The sequence below is a fragment of the Populus alba genome, chromosome 12 (genome assembly GCF_005239225.2).
Source record: "Populus alba chromosome 12, ASM523922v2, whole genome shotgun sequence".
NCBI classification, from domain to species: Eukaryota; Viridiplantae; Streptophyta; class Magnoliopsida; order Malpighiales; family Salicaceae; genus Populus; species Populus alba.
In genome coordinates, this window is record NC_133295.1 from 4,034,647 (window position 1) to 4,057,808 (window position 23,162).

The window sequence follows — 23,162 nt, forward strand, 5'->3', positions numbered from 1 at the left end:
TGACATCAATTCTAGCTATCAAAATAATCGATCTTGAAGTCAACAGTTTTTATTTGGCGGGAGAGTTCTTTTTAAGTGTCTTTTCACCCTAAAACTACCTAGAAAACCAGATACAAGCTTGAGAATATTTTCTAGTTCTAAGTTGATTTCATGCTTTTGTGCGATTTTTTAGGTTGTTTAAAGCCATTGATAGATTTATCAAGGTGTTTAGGATTTTTTGAAAGCCATTGATGGATTTAATGGTAGAGACAAAAAATCAACATTGACATCAATTCTAGTTATCAAAATAATCGATCTTGAAGTCAACGGTTTTTGTTCGGCGGGAGAGTTCTTTTTAAGTGTTTTTTTACCTTGAATTACCTAAAAAATCAGATACAAGCTTGAAAATATTTCTAGTTCCTGGTTGATTTGAGGTTTTTGTATGATTTTTTAGGTTGTTTAAAATCATTGATAGATTTATCAAGGTGTTTATGATTTTTTTAGGTGTTATGGGTAAAAAATAAACTGATAAATAGATTTCTAAGTAAAAAAACCATAAGCCCTGATTTTTCAACCACTAAAATATCCAGAATATCAAGAAATCATATGACATGTCATTTAAATTTCTTTTTCAAAAGAATTTTGGGGCGAACAACAACATTTCTTTTTTTTTAAAATAAAGCCCCATTTACGGGCCATTTTCAATTGATCTAGACGTTATGTTGCTTGTTAGGCCTAACAACACCCGATTTTTCTCTTTCTTTTTTGCTTTTAAATAATTTTTAAGTTTAGATTTAAACTAATATACTCTTTATTTGACTTTTTATTTTTTATCTTAAATAATAGTTATTTTTTAATTATTTGTTAAGTGTTCAGTTTTTGAGGAGGCAATGTGAATTTATTTATATTTTTTTATTTTATATAAATGAAATTTATTCTTTCTTCAACGTGCCCAGATTTAAGTTTCCTTTTCTGGCCCCAAATTCAAATTGACTTACCCATCACGAGGCGACCAAAGTGGAAATCTTCGCAAGAAAGACAAGGGCAAATTCGTCATTCACGAAAATATTACCTGTCTTTACAAGCAACAACAACACGTCAGCACCACCACATAAATATATAAGCAAATAAAATCTTCCATAATCCACCCAAGTAAAACATCCCATTATTAAAAAAAATAATAAAAAACCCCCCTCCCCTCTCTCTTTCCCTCCCCCCTCTCTAAAGCTATACATTCGTCGTTCAGTACTGCTTGCTGCACTAAAAGTCCTCATTTTGATTACCGAAACGACGACGACGCGCTATGGCTTCTCAAGGAAAGAAACTCATTAACGACCCCAACGGTTCGCTCTTTTCACTCGCATTTTATTTTTATTATTATTTTTTTTGTTACTCGGACTGCTTCTGTGCGATCGTTGTTTTGTGTTTGGTTGCTGAGAAAGTGAAAAGAAAAATATTTAATTATTTTTTTTTATTTTTTGAATGTGTTTGTTATTTATGTTGCTTTTGAGAGAAGCTTTGTTTATTTTGGAATTTATTTATTTTTGTTCACATTTCTATGTTTATTGTAATATTAGTGTTGTTTTTGAGCTCTTGAATACATATTTTCTGTTTGATTTCCGGGAAAATTTGAGTAGAGAAAAGTAAGAAATGCTATAGATTTTTATTTTATAAAAAAGACGATAGAATTTTGAGTAGACGGTTTGTTATTCCCACCACTTCACGTTTATTATAAAAGTATATTGATCGTATATATTTTTTTGCCATAATCAAAATGTTATTAGAATGTTGTTTTCTAATTACTAGAATAAAAATCAATTCAAAGAAAAAAAAAGATTAAATAAAAACTGAAGTTCTTAAAATTTTAAGTACTCTATTAAATTTTCTGTAACAAATATTTTATTGGTTGATAGTATCTTGTGAAATAAGTATTTTATTTGCGGATAATATATAGAAGGAAAAAAATATGTTCTAAAGAAATTTTTTTTTCAAGAAATGAAATTAGTTGACAGGTGATAATGAAAACAAAAGGTAAAATTTGATTATTCTAGATACCAAAAGAAGAATTTCTACTTTTATCTATATTTTCTAGATGTAAATATAGAACCAACATTTAATACCATCATTTGTAATAAATATAACTAGAGGTATTTTGGTCTATCTAAATAATTAAAATAGATCATGGAGTGGGAATAACAAATTATGGGGTGGGAATAACCCCGCAGTTTCGTGTATTGTTTTCTTTCTTTCTTTCTTTTTTGTTGCATTTTTTTTTTTATTTAATGACCTTAAATGTGAAATAATTTTTTTTCAAATGAAGATAGGTTTCTGAAATTAGGTATGGTTGACTTTTAGGTTGGTTTCATGTTTTGCTTGACTCAGTTGATGGTATTTTTTTAATTTTAAATGTGGTTGTTAATTAGTGAAAATTGAGGATTGATTGAAGTGGTTTTTTATTGCAGATGTAGTAACTGAGTTCATTGAAGGTCTTGTGGAAACCTACCCTGGATTACAGTACCTGGATGGCTTTCCGGAGGTGATTTTTTTTTAAATAGTATCTTTATTTAAAATTTTTGAAGGGGCCTGAAATAAATTAGAATTGGTGGTGATTTGTGATGCTTTCATTATTCTGGAGATGCAGGTTAAGGTTGTGTTACGTGCTGATCATGCGAGTGCTATGCTTGACAAAGTTGCGATTATATCAGGTTTGTGATGCTGGAAAGTATTTGAACATGACAATGTTTAGTTCTTTTGGTGTTGAAATTTGAAATATATATTGTGTGCCTTTAAAACTCTTGATATGCGCGTGTTGTTTGGTTTTCTGATGTTGTGGCGTAAGAAGAGAAATGGGGAACTGTAAAGGTATGTGCTTTTGGATGATGAACAAGTTTTGGCACTGGGTTGGTACTGGTGCTAAATGTAGCTATGTAATTCAAAAAGAAATGATAGCTATCACCTTTATTGTTCTATATCCAGGCTGGATAATTTTGCTTTTAGTGTTTTTAAGATCTTCAATGTGTTGATGTACAAATGTAATGGTGATTTTACATTTTTTCTGAACATTTGTGACTGGATAATTGCATTATTTGGTTGAAGTGAACTGTTACTCCATCGAACTGTTTTCTATTTTTCCATTAGATTTTTGTGTAACATCTCTTCCACACAAGTGCACACACAAAGCAAATGATTCTTAGTCCAATTTCACTTTATTTTTTACAATACTGTCAGACACATATTATGTTTGTTTGTGTGTTTGTGGCTTCCATCAGCGACAAAATCAGCCCCTTGAACCCCAAACCTACTTGACATTTGGTCTTACTGCCGAGTTAAGATATCATTGGTTCCTTTCAAATGATTCTCAGAGTGACATATTTTCTTTTAAAATTTCCTCTTTGAAAGTTTAATAGACAAACAGGAGTGACATAAAAAAAGGTCCAACTCGAAAGAAACCTGAATGAGATGTGAGATGCATGGCAACAAGGAAAAAGAAAACTCATATAAAGGTTATGATATTGCATTACATGATCCTAAATGATAGAGCTTAAGGATTGTGCGAGTAAGATGTGAATGCTATGGTTTCGTCTGATACAGGAGGAGGAAGTGGGCATGAACCTGCCCATGCTGGATTTGTCGGAGAAGGGATGCTAAGTGCTGCTATCTGTGGAGAAGTTTTTGCTTCCCCCCAAGTTGATGCAATTCTAGCTGTATGGTTTCTTTCTATTTAATTTCTTGTTGGGAACAGTTTATATCACCTTATCAGTTATGCACCCCATCCTTCTCTTAGATGGCTTTGCTCTTAATTCAACTTTAGGGTATCCGAGCTGTAACTGGTCCGATGGGATGTCTTCTGATTGTCAAGGTATTGACATTTCATAACTAATCAGTTGATTATTACTAGTTTCAAATTATTTGGCGTGGCAAGTATTATTTGGGCACCTAAAAGAAGAAAAAACAGAAGCAAGAAAAAAGGGGTGAAGAAGAAAAAATGGACCAAATGAAACTTGCACAAAAGGGACAATCCTGCAACTTTCTCATAATTTAATTACTCTTTGAAAAATATTTGGCTGTCAGATTTATTTTTAGATTCATAGTTTGTGGTCGGGGTGTTGACAGAATTATACTGGTGATCGTCTAAATTTTGGTTTGGCTGCTGAGCAAGCAAAATCTGAAGGTTATAAAGTAGAGGTATCTTTCTTAACCGAACTTCATGTTTCTTCTGCATAGCCAGAGAGAATATCCAAATATAATCATATTGCTTTTGCAGACTGTGATTGTTGGAGATGATTGTGCTTTACCTCCACCTCGAGGCATAGCTGGACGAAGAGGGTTGGCGGGGACTATTCTTGTTCATAAGGTTCTCTCCTTCTCAATACATGATTGTGGCACACATACACACACAACCTAAGGTTGATAGCATGTGAATTCAGCTTACACTTTTGGTTCTGTTTCTTTTCTTTGTTTCTTTTGATCTTTTCCTCCTCCTTTTGATTCTTTCTGCAAATTTAGTACTTAGCTTAGGTTTTCTCTCACCATTTTTTTTTTATAAATGATTAAGTTGATCATATTTTTGTATCAACCAATTCATAATTTTAGTGGGTTTTCTGTATCTAATTTGATATGAAGTTTGACCACTATTTGTTTCACGAACAAGCTTTCTTCTTATAACTTCTCCTCCCTACACTAAAGGTTGCTGGAGCTGCAGCTGATGCTGGCCTTTCTCTTGATGAAGTTGCTGCAGAAGCGAAACGTGCATCTGAAATGGTTGGAACAATGGGTGTTGCATTGTCAGTCTGTACACTGCCTGGTCAGGTTACATCAGATCGTTTGGGCCCAGGAAAGATGGAACTAGGTCTTGGAATTGTGAGTCATTTCCATGAAGTGATTGCTTTCTTAGTGTCAACTCTTACTGGACATCCTTGAGTTGATGATACTCGAGTCCATGCACTTCTTTATCTGCACATTTATCATAATGCAATTATGTTTCTACTTCATATGAGGGAGAGAGGGGGTGTGTGCGGCTTCCTATCTTGAGTTGAATCTTTTTGATGCCATGCATTTCACTTAATAGCTGTCCAATTTTCCTGTCATATTCTACTGATCTTCAGTGCTGTCTATTTGCTTCACTTTGATTTCTGATTGCACATTTACAAACTCAATTTCAAAAACACCTTTTCTTTCTAGCATGGTGAACCTGGTGCTGCTTTAGCAGACCTTCAGCCCGTCGAAGTGGTGGTTTCTCATGTTCTTCAACAAATTCTATCGCCGGTATGTTGAAAATCTTAGGACTAGCCCTAAGGTACTCATTTTGTTACATGTTAAATTCAACAGTATTATGCTTTGGTCCCAGGTGTTTGGGGCCTTAGTTATGCGCCCCTTTTGGTAAGAATTGGTGTTGCTTACAAGTTTTCATTTTGCAAGGTAGATGCATGAGATTATGACAACATAGAAGAGACTTTATAGTGGAAAAGACAAACAATTGATGTAGGTTTTTGATGCGGCGTATAATGTGATAAAAGCTACAATTTTCAAACTCTAAGGTTATAGCCCTAAACACTGTAGAGGAATAGAGAAAATCTCTGATATTTTATTAAAATTCTTAATCTAAATCTTCTCAAAATAAACTAGACATCCCTATTTATACTAGTTTCAGACCTAGTCCTTGTAGGAAAATGATTCCTAATTAAAACATGCCTAACTAATAGAATCCATCTAGTATTAAGATTCCTAAATCCTAACAAGTAAAATCCTAATTAAATTGAAAGTCCTAATCTAAATAGGAAAAAGAAATCCAAATACAACAAGATAAATAAAGACAATCATGCGCAACAACTTCCAATCCTTTTTTGAAAGCCTTTCCTATCTTTGATCACCATGGAATTTTAATCCAATAGAAAACAAGGTCTTCATAATTTTCTGTCAAAATTTCAACTCGATCCAATAGTCAAATTAAAAGTTATGTTTGATTTACTAAATTGCATCTTGAACTCTTCAAAACCAAAAAATCTTAACAATGAAGTATATAATACAATAAACATAATTATGACAAGAATAATGAAGAAAGTGCTCCACATTAATCCTCTTTAACTTTAGTCAACCGTCATAAATTGAACTCACCACTCCAAAGAAATAGATACTTCGAATATAACATTGTCATCAATGTATGCATGAGATAGCTTGTTCCAAATATCTTAAATCTAATTTTAGCTAATATATATTCATGTGTCATTTTTAATCTAGGCAAGGACCTGAAAAATCAACCTCGTATAAAACCGTCTTTTGAGATGATGACAACTTTAGTTGAAGTGTTTGGTCATCCCTGGCAACAATGCCTTGACTATTATTTGATTTGATAATTTCAGAATATTGATCCAACATGGATAAGCTTGGTTTGGATGACACACTCCTGAGTAATTCCAATAACTTGTTCTAGCTTTTCTTTTAGTGCTTTAAGATCTTGAGAATCATTTGATACTAATTTAGGAGCTTCTTTGATTTCTTCTTCATCATTAGTAGATGAAACATTGACATGTAGCAATTTTGTTGTCATCACTGAGGTGATGTTGAAACTGTCTACTTTAAAGAGACGGCACCTCTGTATTTTTATTTCTTGCTATTTGAGAAGATTGAACAAAAGACAAATAAGAACAATCTATTTGCTTATGTATCTAATATAAAATTTCCTCACAATCATTTTGTATAAACTCTAAGGTTGTCTCAAATCTTTCAAGATGGAGTTATTAGGCTTACCAGTATGAGTTCTATATTCTATAACTTCACATCACCATTATGTAGCACTATAAGAAAGTTTGCGTACGATGAGCCATACTTTTTGATAACAATGAATCTTATTGAAATAAAAGTAAGCTTTCAACTCTATAAATCAGTTAATAAATCTTTTTTTCAAAAATCTTCCATCATAGAAAGGAATCTGATTGAATTTAGGAATAGGTCTGGGGTTGGCCTACCTCGAGGTAAGTCTCCATGCAAGTTTCTCTCCTCTGCACGATCCATGTTTGCGTCTCCCATTAGCAAAGCTAGACCTACTATGGTTTGCTTTCCCAATGAAGCTTACTTGAGCCTCACAATGCCTTAGAGAAACCTCCACCATTGTTGCTACTATGTTTGTCCTTTAAAAAAGCCAACTTGTTCTGATACCAATTGATGCGATGTATAACATAGATAAAAACTAGGGTTCTCAAGCCATGATATTACAACACTAAACATCATAAAGGAATAAAGAAAATTTATGATATTTTATTAAAAGTTTGAATCTGAACTAGACGTCCCTGTTTATACTAGTTCTAGACCTAGAATCCTTATAGGAAAATGATTTCTAATTAAAACATACCTAACTAATAGAATTTATCTAGCATTAGGATTTTTAACTAGTACAATCCTTATTAAATTGAAAGTCCTAATCTAAATAAGAAACATAAATCCAAATACAACAAGATAAATAAAGACAATTCTGCACAATAACTTCCGATCCTTATTTGAAAGCCTTCCCGACTTGATTATTATGAAATTTTAACCCAAGCAGAAAAAAGGTTTTCATAATTTTCTGTCAAAATTTCAGCTTGATCTAACAATCGGATTAAAACCTATGCTTAATTTACTAAACTGCATCTTGAACTCTTCTTAAACACTTCAAAACCTAAAAATCTTAACAATGAAGGAAATACCTCAATTAACATAATTATGGCAAGAATAATGAAGAAAGTGTCTTATGCTCGTTTTTATCCATAATATGGTCAATGTGTGTCAAATAATCAGTATAACCCAAAAGCTTAAGTAGTTGGGTGATACTCTAAGAATAATTTTATATCACTCTTTAACATACTTCTTCAAGTGAAAGCTTTTTGCACTTGAAACTTGCACTTGCCTGCCACTATCTTGTGCTTAATTTTATTAATTAGAATAAAGATGGTGAGATTTGAACTTCTGACTATATGGTCATTTAGGTATTGATACTATTTTGAAGAATCAATTCAACTAATAAACTTAAACGGCCAAGTGAGGCCCTAAGAATAATTTTATACTACCCTCTAACATTTGAAGGATGATTTAAATTGTATAACTTTTCTCTCATTCCTAATTTTATTATCCAAGGGCATCAATGATCTTTTGTGTCCATTTATTTTCATTGTATTGCATGATTTTATTTCTATTTTCTCATTATGATTTCTTTACTGGCACCAAACTTTTTTAATATCTTTTCCATGCATCTCAATTTGGGAGCTATTTTTTCATATGTAAATGCACTTGAATCTATCTTTGCTTTTAAGGAGGTTTTAATTAAATAGCTACCTTTAAGATTATGTTAGCTCATATGAATAAGAAATAAGGATCTCTTACTCAGCAGCTAATGTCCTTACCGTGTTCCTAGGAGGGAACTTCACATATTAATTTTGCATATTTCACTGACATCATAAATGATGCCCTTATTGTTTTTATCGTTGAATTGTTGCAGGAGACTAACTATGTCCCAATTACTCGCGGCAATAGAGTGGTACTCTTGGTCAATGGGTAGGTTCTTCCTTCTGTGCTTTAGATTAGCATCTATCATATTAAATTGTGGGAATAATGCTGTTCAAAATCAAGCATTCTATTTTGATCAGGTTGTTGGATGTTCTGAACATCTGAAAGTTTTTCCTGCTTATTCTTCTATTGTTTTAAAAATTTCAGACTAGGCGCCACCCCTGGTATGGAGTTAATGATTGCAGCAGGAAAAGCAGTTCCTCAGTTGCAGCTTGAACATGGATTGGCTGTCGATAGAGTGTATACTGGATCTTTTATGACTTCCCTTGATATGGCAGGTTTGGAACTGATATAGCTGTTCATCTCAATTTTAGGTTTCTTTCATGATTTTTGAAAGAGCATTCTATTAATGACTAATGAATGATGTAGCTTATCTCAGGTTTTGCTTCTTTCAGGATTCTCAATTTCCATAATGAAGGCAGATGAAGCATTTTTGCAACGTTTGGATGCTGCGACCAAGGCTCCATACTGGCCTGTTGGAGTAGATGGTCTGTGGTTATATATCAGGATATTGCTTTTATTCTTTGTGGCTTATTGCTTGGCTTCTGATCTATACGATTGTTTTATAAGATAATTTTTCATTACTATTAGCTAGCATCAAGAACTGTTTATCTGTGTTCCTCTAGTAGCTTTTCTGAAAAAAACCAATATAATTTTAACTATCAAGTCAGATTGAAGTTCTTCTACAGATTTCATGTTGATTGATTTCATGAGTTTTCTTTGCAGGTAATCGCCCACCTGCCAAGTTACCTGTTCCACTGCCACTGTCTCATTCAGCAAAGAGTGATGAGGTATTTCCACGCGTGCGCGCACACACACACACATTTCTCTACTTCCATGTGTGATCTTAGGAAAAAGACATCTCTTTTCTCTGATTATAGTTCCCTCCCCACAGCTTGGATTTTTTGTTTTTCTACCATTTATTCTGTAGAAAACAGATTGATGACAGAACATGCTATTAGTTATGAATCTCTCTCTCTCTCTCTCTCTCTCTTTCTCTGTGTGAGCACGCGCGTGCATGCACGTGTGTTATTGGTAAGTTGTCAACCCCTTTTTCTTTAATTTCGAAATATTCCTTTCTTTCCTCTTTCCTCTCCTTCCATCCAGAGAAACTGGAGTTCAATTGCCTTGCATTTTATTGGGACAAAAAACTGAGCTCATGGTTAGGCATTGCTACCTAGAAGTGCTATGTAGAGGAGTTACACTTGCTAAAAATATAAAAAGTTCCTTTTGGCACTGAGTGAAATAAAAAATGTTTACACGTTCAAGGAGGTTAATCATTCAGGCAGATGCCAGTACAGTAGATTATCCATGTATTTCTGGGGGCAAAAACATTACACCGGATGACTATCCTTATGCTAATTTAAATAAATATTGGCCTATTTACAATGATATGTTGAATAATGATGACATTAAAGATAATTAAATAGCATTACTTTGTTAAACCTGACCTCCCTTGTTTGGTTTTGACTAGTCTTTAAGTCGGCCACAACAGCTTAGTGACCAAGGGCATCTTCTTGAGGTGGCTATTGAAGCAGCAGTGAATGCAATCATTGATCTTAGGGACAATTTAAATGAATGGGATGGCAGAGTAGGTGATGGTGACTGTGGATCAACTGTGAGTCTATCTCGAACTCCGTTTTCATCCTGCAATTCTGACTTGGTGCACTATAGGGCTGATTTGTCTGCTTTTGCAGATGTATAGGGGTGCAACAGCAATTCTAGAGGACATGAAGAAGCAGTAAGTTTGTTTCCCCATTGTCTAGAACTTTTGTAGGGGATATCAGGGTTAAATTATTGTACCATGTTGTCTATTTTTGCAATTTTAAGGATGTTTTTAACATATAATGGAATTTTCATATGATTTGCTTGTTTTTAACATACCATGTTATAATGGACTTCATATAATTTTCATATGCAATCGTTTGTTTTCATGAATTGATTGGATCTACCAGCAATAAATAAACTATTGCTCCATGTTGAATGGCTCCTCAAGTTAAGAATCTAAAGAATCTATAATACTAGTATTAGTATGTCTTTTAGTCTCTTAGTAAATTGTTAGAAACTTTTTGTTTCTTGAATAAAGTTTGCGTTTTCCATCACTGACCTGAATCACCTTCTATTTCCAGTTATCCCTTGAATGATGCTGCAGAAACAGTGAACGAAATTGGATCATCTATCAGAAGAGTTATGGGAGGAACCAGTGGAATTATGTATTTACTCGTGTTGACCCAATGCTTGATTAAGATTTACATTCATTTCTTATGATTCTTATTATCATTCATGAATATCTACTCTTAAAGCTCTGCATTTTACTTCTTTAAACAGATATACCATTTTCTGCAAGGCAGCATGTGTGCAGTTGAAAGCAAACACCCAGTCAGTTGTCACATCGAAACAATGTGAGATGATGCTCCTAATGTGGTCACTGTTGGATATGAAAATTTTGATTCTAACTAGTCTCTTGAATCAGGGGCTGAAGCTCTTGAAGCTTCCATAGCTGCAGTCAGTAAATATGGCGGCGCTAGTGCTGGATTTCGCACATTGTTAGATGCCCTTATTCCAGCTTCAGCTGTTCTTCAGGAGGTCAACAATAACCACTGTTTTGTATTTCCTCTGTTGATGTGGTGTTTTCTTCTGATACTAACCTAGTTACTTTCATGAGCAGAGGCTAAATGCCGGGGATGATCCTTGCACTGCTTTTCTTCTCTCATCTGAAGCAGCAGTGGCTGGAGCCGAATCAACCAAACACATGCAAGCACAGGTGACATTTTTGTTCCTCTTCTTTTCTAGATTCCTGTTACGTGTATCTTCCCCCTATCTCCTGTTTGATTCAAAGGTCACTATGCAAGTTGACTCTGATAAAACATGGTTCTGACAAAGCATGATGCTTCCATGGTAAAAAAGAAGGATGGTAATGATTTCCACCAATTCTTTGAGCCCATATAGAAAATAAGTGAATTTACATACAGTAAATGATGGACTAGGTGAAATTGCGACCAATTTTACACCCTCTCCAGTACCCATCCTTTAAAACTAAATAAAGAAACAAAACACAAGCGTCTTACTCACAGGGAAGGAGGGATTGGGAGAAGAAAAAGAGGTCACTAGTGAAAGAAGTGAAATAACATATCCATACAGGTAGAGCTACCATACAATGTATTTTTAGAGAACAAAAATCATATGGAGTGACTTTAAATATAAATAACAGACAGGTTGTCGAGGTTAAAAGATTTGAACGCTGTATATCAAGGCTAGACATTTCTTTTAATGCTCTGGGGGGCTGACAGGGGTAAATTCTCTTTTCTTCTTCCCTGGAATAATTGAAAAGATGTTTATTCTTCATGCATGTTTCCTTTATGGTGGTGTTTCTTCTTCCGTTCTGTCCTATCTAAAGCAAGGTGGCTTTTTTTGATAGTGCTTTCAAGCCTGTAAAAACTAGATGAGTGGAGGCTTGAACATACTTGAAAGATCACTGCAAGTCTGCGAGAGTGGTCACAAAAGTAAATAAATAATTCACTCGAGTAAGAATATGATAAATGTCATGTGCTTGTTCTTTTGTTTCTCATATAGACAACTGATGACTTTCTAGTTATTGACAAAATCACGTTACACGTTCTTCCCTGCAAAAGCACCTCTATATATTCATGCATAGCATTGCATGTGTTTTGGGGATCTTACGAAATAGTTTATGCAGGCTGGTCGCTCAACATATATCTCCTCGGACATTCTTGCCACCGTGCCTGACCCTGGGGCCATGGCTGCAGCTGCATGGTATAGTGCAGCTGCCTTGGCTATCAAAAACAACTACCAGCTTCATGAGTAGATTGCATCCGCTTTTCCCTCCAATTTGAACTCTTTTTCACTGCAGATTTAAACAAAGAGCTATTTTCCCCTCATGATTGTATGCTACAGCCCAACTAATCAGGCTTTCCGCTTTTGCAAATTTTGCTCGCATAGCTGAGAGAGAGATTTTTATCCATACCGTCTTAAAATCTCTAGAAAAATTTAAATTCCAGAAATTGATCAAATCTTATAATAGGTGACAGTAATATGTTTCGGGACTGTTTATAATACCAGTCACAGGAATTTAGACTTTCGGATGTCATGCCGGATTATACATGTTTCTGTGTAGTTATTTTGAGACGGGAGGAAATTCCAGGGCATCCAGGAGCATTATTGATGCTGTCATGCCTCCAGTTACCAACACGGCTTGAAAAGCAATTGAAAATCTATTTCCAATTAGAAAACAATAGAAATAACAGATGGATAGCTTAGAAACAAGAAGAAAAATGAAAGTAAAAGCAGCCATTGAGAGGAAGCAGTTTAACTTTCTTTTTTTTAATTAAAATGATGTTTTGAAATTTTTTTTAAAAAAATTGACCGGGTGACTCGGGTGATCCAGTTAAAACTCGAAACTCAAGTCTTAGATTGGGTAGGCTACCGGACTGGGTCTAAAAAATATGGGTAACACTCCTAAATCCCACAACCTGACAAAGGAGCTGAACCCAAAACAAATTCTTCAACTAAAAAAACCTGGCCTTCTAAGACATCAAATACTACCTGTTAATAATAATACCCAATCTAAAAATATCTGTGCATCATTTCAAGTTACCAAGGAATGAGGAGATTATAACAGCATGTGATCTTCCTCACCAAATTCTTAATAAAAAAAAAATTAAAAAAACTAATTTGTCAATGAAAAAACCTCAACAAATTAAATAATGCACCAAACCAAAGGTAGACTAAATAAATCTAAACATTATAGCTAACTCAATCCAAACAAAATGACAACTCCATATCAAGTTAACACCAATTAAAAACTAAATCATATCTTTAATTTGAGATAAAAAACATAAAAAATGATCTAAAAAAACTAAAAAAAGTATCAAACTCAAATTAGGAGGAATAAAGGAAAGGCACATTTTATTATATGGTAGCATTTATCCTGACATTGATAATTAGAAGTGTTGGATGAACCAATTACAGATTAAGGGTCAAGAAGCTTAAGAAGACATTCAATGGGATTAATAAAAATATTTAGGATAAAGTAAACTTCAAGGCTTTTACAAGTGATGATGATACCTTAATTAATTTTATCCATGCAAAAAAAGGGTTGATCTATGGGCCTGAAGGTTTTGACAAATTGGATAGCATAGAGAGAGGAGCCCATAAGTTTTTCCCACTTATTGTACAAAGACTAATGACAACTTAGGAGTTCTATACTTGCACAGAATCCTAATTATTCAAGGATTCTTATCTAGCAATAACTTTTATTATTGTTTTAGGTAATAAAAGTCAGCAACTTGTCTTTGATTTGCAAGTAGACAAAGTAGGTTACTTTTACTTAATTATCAAGGATTATAAAGTTGGTTTTGCAGGGATATATAAAAATCAACAACTTTTTTCTTAGAGGCACCATAAAGCAACCTTGATTTTTTTTTTATTATTATTAATACTTGGGTTTTTTGTTTAGTTTTTATACTTTAGGTTTTATTTCTCATACTTTTGGTTATTTTTAAATTGGGTTCGATGTCATCTCATTAGACCATTAAGGTTAAGTTTATTTTGGCACTACAAATACTTTTTTGTAAGGATTACTATTCAGATTGGATTATTATTGGTTTTACTGCGATTTGGTGCATGCGTGTGAGAATTACTCATACCTATTGGTTTTTCATTGAATTATCTTGAACTTATCAAAGATCAATTTTGTTTGTGGTGTTTTTCCTTATACTTCGATTTCGTGATTTCTTGTCATTATTGGGTATTCATCCAATAACTTTGTTGCCTTTTTTCAGTTAATCATTATGTTGGGTTTTATCTTCAATCTAATTTTAGCTTTCTTGGGTTGTTTTTTTCTTGAATGGGTTCAATGGTTCTTACCTTTCGAGTTCGCATCAAGAATGAGAAACATAAGGAATGTGTGATTGTTGAATGAATTGGTATTACACTTTCTTGAATAAACTTGAATGTTTATCTGGTAACTAAGATATTTATACACCTTAATCACATGAACTTACATTATGGAAAGTGAAGAGAATAATTGTTGTCCCCTGCAAGTAATCTGAAGAAAAATTATTGGTTATGTGCCTTGCTATATCATTGGTGAGAAAAGTTGGCATTTAAAGGTGATTGACCTAAAAGATTGGTGTCTTATGAGAAGACAAGTAGACAAGAGATAATCATTGTTGAGGGAGATAACCATTGACAAGAAAGGTAGCGCCACATTGACAATTTATGTGTAAGCTTAGAAGAGTGCAATATCGTACCGAATTTCTTGGAGATAGTAACTTTATCTTAAGGTGTGTGCCTGACACTCGACTTGAAAATTTGCACAAGAGGATTTGGTCCTCGAGTGGTTGGGGCGAGTGCGCTTTAAAGGATACACATGTCGACCAAAACAAACTTGATCAACCACTGTCATAACCCTTTCATAAAAATCACTATAGATTAGCAATTTAAAGACTCCCTTTTCAGTGTTATTACTAATAGCCATTGCTCAACCATAATAACACCCTTAGCCACCGTGAACTACCACACCTAAACACCCATAACCTAAAGCACTTACCATCTGCGATCAATAACCTGCTAATTACCAAATTGAACCAAGAAAAACCTCTCTAATTTTATCCTTTTTTTTTTTTGTTAATTTGGCCTATCCTTTACTTATTCCACATCTTTTTTTTTTTTCTCAACATCATCCACTATAAAAGGATCTCTAATATTCATCATGCTCTCTTTCTAGACAAAAACCATAAAGCTAAATAACACATCCCTTATCACAAATTACTTCCATTCTATTTAAAAACCCATTTGTTCTTGTTTTAAACATGTAAAAATGAGCATAATTAATTTGATTTTTCTTGAAATGTCAGGTGTGATTTGTGCTGAGTTGTTTAGGTTATTGAGGGGTAGTAGTTGTTGTTATGGTGGTTGGTGTGAGAGAGGTTGGTTTATGGCGTGTTTGATAATATTTCTTTTTATTTTTCTTCTGATTGCTTTTCAAAAGGGTTTTTGGCTTGAAAAGACATAAAATAAATGTTTTTTTTTGTGCTTTATAATGATTTTGATGTGAAAAAATAAAAAAGATTATTTTGATATATTTTCAAGAGAAAAACTATTTTAGAAAACACTTTGCACCGCAATACCAAACACATAGTTAATGGACTAGTACAATGATTGTGGTTGGTGAGGTTGGTTTGGTAAGGGGTTTATCATATAATTATTGGTTAGGTTTGTGATGGGTGAAGACTACTACTGTATTTTGTTAGAGAGAGAGAGAGAGAGAAAGAGAGAGTTCATGTTCGATCAAAAAGAAAATGGAAAGATATGGACTATTTATTGGTTTATTAGTTGTTGTTGTAGTATTTGAGTGAGAAAAAGAGAAGGAACAAGGAGAGTTGTAAACAAGCCATTTTTTGTAATAAAAAGAAGAAAGAATTATGGTGCTATTAATAGTGGAGCACTATTAAATTTTCTAGTTTGTTTAGATGTTTTAGGTAATTTCTATTATGATTAATAATGATTTTATATTTTAATTTATTTGAAGTCCTGATATACATTTTTACTTGCATATTAGTATTATGCATATAAACATTTGAAGTGGACATGTTATGTTGTTTGAATTTTAATCTTAGATGTTGCATGGTAATAAATAATAAAATGTTGAAAATGAGAATGAAAGTTTTTTATATTTACTTTACATGTATTCGAATGAAAAAATTAAAATGAGAATGAGAACAAAGAGTGTAAATGATAATAAAAATTAAATAGTGTGTGATTCCTACATAAAAACAAGGAATAATAATGATTTTTTTTAAAAAAAATAAAATTATACACACACATTTATTTTATAACAATTATTATTATTACTACTTCAACTACTACAACTATCATCAACATTAACAATGATGATGCTATTTTTATATAAAAACAAATATAAATAATTATAATTATTACACCATCTTCTATTGCCATCACTTTCTTCTATGCCACCTCTCATTATTAATTTATTTTAAATATATTATTTTTATTGTTATATTATTATTATTACAATTATTTACTCTCCTCTTTATTCACCACCACAATTATATTTATTATTTTTATCATCATTATTATATAATAAAACCATTTTTTTTAATTACTATTCATTCTCGTATTAAAAATAAAAGCATGAAGATTTTTAAATTTCATTTCAATTCTTTGTTGTTATTCTAAACACTATTAAAATTAAGATGTTATTCTTATTTTTTAATTTTTATTTCCGTTTTGCATCTTTCTACCATACCTTAGAACTTTTATTTTTAATATATGGATTTTATTTTTTAAAATCAAGAATGGAGAATTGGAGATGTATTAGTTTTTTATATTTTAATGTTTCAGGATATAAATTAATATGATTTTTGTAATAATAATTAAACGAAGGGATCGGGTTGAGTACTCAACGGATAAAAAAAAAAACAGCATCCCTCGACCCAATTTAGTTGACAAATAGAGGTTGAATCTATTTCCATCCAAACCATTTTAAAAAACATTAATATTAATTAATGTGAGTATAATAAAAAAATATCTAAATATTCATACATTATATTATATAAAAAATAGAATAAAGCATGCTCTTTAATTAAAAATATATTAAAATAATATTTTTTATATTTTTATATAAATGCATTGAAATCATTTAAAAATACAAAAATAATTTTTTTTAAAAAATATGTTTACCACCAAAACAAATACTCGAGGACTTCAAATATAATTACATTTCCCGCCGCAACTACACTAGCATGCTATTCCGCCACATACTCCTCCACCACAGCCGCCGTTTCTCCTCCTCTGCTGCAATAACTCCTCCCTTAATCACTCCTACACTCCTCAAACAATGCAATTCAGTTTCTCAGGTAAACCTTATCCACCAACAAACACTTGTCCAAGGCCTAATCACCCATTTCTCCACCAATCTCATTTCCACTTACATTGCTATCAGCTCTCCTTCCCATGCCCTCTCCCTCCTCCAAAACCTCACTCCCTCCCCTTCCGCTGTCTACTTCTGGAATGCACTGATTCGCTATTCCATCCGACCCGGGCTTTTGAACCATTCCTTTGGTCTTTTCCGTAACATGTGGAGACTGGGCTGGACTCCTGATAATTATACTTTTCCTTTGGTTTTTAAGGCTTGTGGGGATTTAATGTGCTGTAGACTTGGTGCTTCGATTCATGGTGTTGTTTTTTCAACCGGGTTTGAGTCTAATGTGTTTGTTTGTAATGCTATTGTGGCGATGTATGGAAGGTGTGGTGAATTGGACTGCGCGCGCAAACTGTTTGATGAAATGTGTGAGAGAAGGGTGTATGATTTGGTTTCGTGGAATTCGATTGTCGCTGTTTATGTGCAAAGAGGGGATTGTAAGAATGCGTTGAGGTTGTTTGATAGAATGTGTAAACTGGGTGATATTGATATGAGGCCTGATGTTGTTAGTCTTGTGAATGTGCTTCCTGCTTGCGCATCGATGGGTGCGTGGTTGCATGGTAAAGCAGTGCATGGTATTGCAATGAGGAGTGGGTCGTTTGAGGATTTGTTTGTGGGTAATGCTTTGGTGGATATGTATGCGAAGTGTGGAATGGTGGATGAGGCAAGCAAGGTTTTTGACAGGATTAAGGAGAAGGATGTGGTATCTTGGAATGCTATGGTTAATGGGTATTCACAGATTGGTAGGTTTGAGGATGCTCTTGGATTGTTTGAGAAGATGAGGGAGGAGAATACTGAGTTGAATGTTGTGTCTTGGAGTGCTGTTATTGCAGGATTTGCACAGAGAGGACTTGGGTGTGAAACTTTGGATGTGTTTCGGGAAATGCAAGTTTGTGGGTCGAAGCCAAATGAGGTTACCCTTGTGTCTCTTCTTTCTGGTTGTGCATCGGTTGGAGCATTGCTTCATGGGAAGGAGACTCATTGTTATGCCATAAAATGCATGTTGAACTTTGAGGGGAGTGATCTTGAGGATGATCTTATGGTGATTAATGCTTTAATTGACATGTATGCAAAGTGCAAAAGTATCAATGTGGCACGCACCATGTTTGATTCCATAGAACCAAAGGATAAGGATGTGGTGAGTTGGACTGTTATGATTGGTGGATATGCCCAGCATGGTGAAGCCAATGACGCATTAGAATTGTTTTCCTGGATGTTAAAACAGGATGGATTAGTAAAGCCGAATTGCTTCACCATATCTTGTGCCCTAATTGCATGTGCTCGTTTGGCTGCACTGAGGCTTGGTAGACAAATTCATGCTTACATATTACGCAATCATTTTGACTCCGCCTTTCTTTATGTGGCCAATTGTCTCATTGATATGTATGCAAAATCTGGAGATATTGATGTTGCTAGATTTGTGTTTGACAATTTGAAGCAGAAGAATTTTGTTTCATGGACATCCCTAATGACAGGTTATGGTATGCATGGCCGTGGTAAAGAAGCTCTTGAGGTTTTTGACGAGATGAGGAGAGTGGGCCTTCAGCCTGATGGTGTAACCTTGCTTGTTGTGCTCTATGCTTGCAGCCATTCAGGAATGATTGATCAGGGGATTGAATTTTTTAACAGCATGAGCAAGGAATTTGGGGTTATTCCTGGTCAAGAACACTATGCTTGCATGGTTGACCTACTGGGTCGTGCTGGTCGCTTAAATGAAGCTATGGAGCTCATTGAAGGTATGCAAATGGAACCAAGCTCAATAGTGTGGGTGGCATTGCTTAGTGGCTGCAGGATCCATGCAAATGTGGAATTAGGGGAACATGCTGCAAAACAACTGTTGGAATTGAACTCAGAAAATGATGGATCTTATACACTTCTTTCAAACATATATGCCAATGCCAGGCGCTGGAAAGATGTGGCCAGGGTCAGATCTTTGATGAAAAATAGTGGAATTAGGAAGAGACCTGGCTGCAGTTGGGTCCAGGGAAAGAAAGGCACTACAACCTTCTATGTTGCAGACAAGACTCATCCACAGTCCAAGCAGATATATGAAATCCTGAGAGGCCTGACTCAACGTATTAAAGTCCTTGGATATGTTCCAGAGACCAGCTTTGCACTTCATGATGTGGATGATGAAGAGAAAGTTGACCTTCTTTTCGAACATAGTGAGAAGTTGGCCCTTGCCTATGGCATCTTAATATCAGCTCCAGGGGCACCCATCCGAATCACCAAGAACTTGCGTGTCTGTGGAGATTGCCACAATGCCATTACCTACATATCCATGATCATTGACCATGAAATCATATTGAGAGACTCAAGCCGCTTCCATCATTTCAAGAAAGGGTCTTGCTCCTGCAGCGGTTATTGGTGATGCTGGAATTATAGATGTACAGTCAACTTTTTCCCCTTTTGAGAACTACAAGAGGTATTTAGATAGTTTTGTAGGCATGGAGAGGATAATTTACAGCTGTATATTTGTACTCCCCAAGGAGGGGAGGCGGAAAATTATAAAATGGCTAATTTAGAAGATTATTGAAAATTTCTTTGTTGCTCTCATGGATCATGGTTTCTTTCCTTTTCTGGTTTATGCATTTTGTCCATCTCTTGGGCCTGCAGCTAATATTACTCTCAATAAATCTTAAAAAACCTAATCTAAGCTCATCCACACCTAACCAAACCCCAAATGGCTTCACTAATTTGATAAGAAATAGTTTAACTGTTCTTATGGATTAATATTTCTTCTAATTTGATAAGAAACCATGATTTATAAACAAGTACGAACTTGGCAGCTATAGCTTGAAGTGCCAAAATGTAATTATTTTTATTTAATGTACTAAAAATATTAATACAATTCTTTTAAATAACTTTTTATAACTATATTATGGTTTTATTGTTTTTTTATGCTAAATTATTATGAAATTTTTTCTTCATTACATAATGTTTAATTACACTATTTGACGTAAATTTGGAAGTTTGAGCAATTCAATACAAACCTTTTCTAATATAATAAAAACTGGTAGAAACAGTTTATCATTAAATTGATAAAAATAATTTATTATTTTATTTCCTATCATAGTGGTTTGTGTGTTTAGTGGGTAGTAATATAGTAACTAACCATCAGTTAATATCATTATTAAAATAGAAAAAACACCCTTAACTTCATATAATTTGGTTAATTTTTCATTTACTTGCTATATTTTAAAATATTATAATTTATATTATAAATTTTATATATGATAGTACTTAATATTCCCATAAAAAATTAATAAAAAATATTTGATTATTTACAAGATTGAAGAAACCCTTACATTAAATATTCATAAATTTACCCTTAAATAAAAATAAAAAACCTAGCATCCGCTACATATTACATAACCAAACCCAGATCTCCAACCAAAAAAAAAAAAAACCCCTGCAATCTGCATCCCAAATCTCGACCATCATGAATTAAAACACCACCAAAAACCATCTTCAAAACTTGTATCCACGCATAATATGTGGCATGGAAGAACTTGGTTCAACAAAAACTACATGATTTGAACATCCTCTGCTAGTATCTCAATTGCATGAGTCATCCTAAGCATTGTCGGTTCCATTAATGCCATGTTCTAATTCATGCTACAATACCAAGCTCAATTTATGTCGTAACCATAAACATATTCTGGATTTAAAGATACCACATATCACATAAAATCTCCTCGCACAGTTTGAAGGGAGTTACATGGCTCTTTCGTGTAACAAGTATGGAAGTAATGTTGTGAAGTGCTTGTTAACAGCAAGTGAGGATCAATCCACACAAATTATCTTGGAGTTCCTAAGCAATCCAGGTGCTTCCATGCTCCTTGTGGATCCTTTCGGAAACTTTGTTATCCAGAAAGCACTATCAATTTCTCAGGTTAGATCATTTGCACTCCAAGATATATCTCATCTGCTTGTTGGATAGCTGCAAACCAGGTGTAATGTGCAGATAGTAAGCATCGCTTTATTCTTAGACATATCTAACTGAGATTATTATCAGTATCGAGTTGTTTAAATGAACTTTATAGTGCGAGTGAGTGTATTGATAATCTGGACTTCCCAGGCTCACACTGCTTGAATTGGTCTGAATATATTTTAATCAATTCTCAACATGAGAAACATATTTTTCTGTGAGGAATTGAGTCTGCTTAATTTATGTTATTACCATAACAAGCTTAATTTATGTTGTAAACATAAACACCCTGAACATGTCGTTGCCATAACAAACCTGTGTTGTGTTTTGAGATCCATTCGAGTAAATTTCTCTCAGTGCACAGTCCAGCATGCTTGAATAGCTAGTTCTGGAGAATCCTTGTGTGAAGATGAGAAAGCGACGAGTCTTAAATTTGCAGGGTCATGTTTACCATTTTGTCTCTCTCATTTGTGATATGTTACACATGAAACAAAACCATTCAAAACAGATCACGCTATAAGAGCCTAAAGTGATCTTCCCTTGTTAAAATTAAGGGATGAGTTTGATAGAAATAAGATATTAATTGCCTCCAATATCTAAAAGGGAATAATAACAAAGCCCTGAATATTCTCAATGACATAGTTTATAGAATTATAAAATCAAGCTGAATAAATCAAAGACAATCATTCATGAACAGAACAGCACAAAGAAAATACGGACAGAAATAACATCTAAAGTAGTAGTTGCTGCAGTTAAATTATAATATGATGCAAGAAATAAAGGTAGACGGGTATCATAAGAATTAAAAGGCTATGGTCATACCAAATAGCAGAAGAGGCTCTCACAATATTCATGCTTATCCAATCGTTTTGTCACGAAAACTTCACCCCTTGTCTTTTCATGATAAAGCTGTTCATCTAAACTGCAATTAGCTTCTACTAATACCTGCAACTATTAAGGATATGTTTGGTATTATGGTCATTTTTTATATTTATAGTTTTAAAAAAATTATTTTATAAAAAAAATATTTTTGATTGAAGTTGTTTTTGTATTTATATATATTTGGTTAAAATTATGGTTGAAATTCAAATTGAATAAAAAATATTTTAATATATTTAATTAAGAATGCTTTTGAAATTGAGGTTATAAAAATAATTTTAAAAAATATATATTAATATTAATAGTTTTTAATTTAAATATTACAGATTTAACTATTGATATTACATCATGAAATAAATAATATTTTATATAAAATATTTTTTATTACTCCATTAAACTATCTACAATTCTATTATGTTTGAAATACATTCAATAGTTTTCTTGGTTTTTTATACACGCAACAACATCAGGTAAAATATAATCTGGAACAAAATTAGGCTTGCGATCAAATTCTACAAATACTACATCATCAAGCGATCTTCATCTAATTTATATAGTGTCATTGAATAAGATTAAACACTAGTTTTTCGAATAAAACACAATTAAAAAATAATTTTTTTTTAAATTTTATTGGGTTAGACCCGGTTTAATGCATTTTACACATTGAACTGGACTCGATCCGACCGAAACAGTAGAGGCATGCTACACTGTTTAGTGACCAGAGAAGGCATGCTTGTTGAACTTCTTATTTGCGCAAGAAAGCAGCAATTAGCTGCTTTTCTTTTCCCTACATTTCACACGCAATTTATTGTGGATTCCATGAATAGTAATTAGCTTTTTTTCCTTAACCAAATGTTTACAAGCTACAAT

General features: G+C 33.5%; 2 protein-coding genes and 1 long non-coding RNA gene across 3 annotated transcripts; 2 read left to right on the plus strand and 1 right to left on the minus strand.

Moving 5' to 3' along the window:
* The first annotated feature begins 1,132 nt into the window (after window positions 1–1,132).
* On the plus strand, window positions 1,133–12,642 carry LOC118044323 (putative 3,4-dihydroxy-2-butanone kinase). Its single transcript, XM_035052580.2, has 20 exons — window positions 1,133–1,322; window positions 2,442–2,515; window positions 2,621–2,684; window positions 3,571–3,683; window positions 3,791–3,838; window positions 4,093–4,164; window positions 4,244–4,333; window positions 4,666–4,839; window positions 5,161–5,244; window positions 8,450–8,505; window positions 8,665–8,795; window positions 8,913–9,005; window positions 9,244–9,308; window positions 9,992–10,135; window positions 10,215–10,258; window positions 10,647–10,730; window positions 10,846–10,919; window positions 10,991–11,103; window positions 11,186–11,281; window positions 12,215–12,642. Exons 1-20 carry the CDS (start codon window positions 1,283–1,285, stop codon window positions 12,341–12,343), a joined length of 1,788 nt encoding a protein of 595 aa, XP_034908471.1. The 5' UTR covers window positions 1,133–1,282; the 3' UTR covers window positions 12,344–12,642.
* Window positions 12,643–17,288: 4,646 nt separating this feature from the next.
* On the plus strand, window positions 17,289–20,030 carry LOC118044322 (pentatricopeptide repeat-containing protein At5g16860). The gene has a single exon (XM_035052579.2). It carries the CDS (start codon window positions 17,304–17,306, stop codon window positions 19,851–19,853), a length of 2,550 nt encoding a protein of 849 aa, XP_034908470.1. The 5' UTR covers window positions 17,289–17,303; the 3' UTR covers window positions 19,854–20,030.
* A 744-nt stretch (window positions 20,031–20,774) lies between these two features.
* Window positions 20,775–22,229, minus strand: LOC140954374 (uncharacterized). Its single transcript, XR_012167565.1, has 2 exons — window positions 21,729–22,229; window positions 20,775–21,425 (listed from the first exon to the last, which is right to left on the minus strand). It is a non-coding gene; the product is annotated as an uncharacterized lncRNA (long non-coding RNA).
* Between the last annotated feature and the right edge of the window lie 933 nt (window positions 22,230–23,162).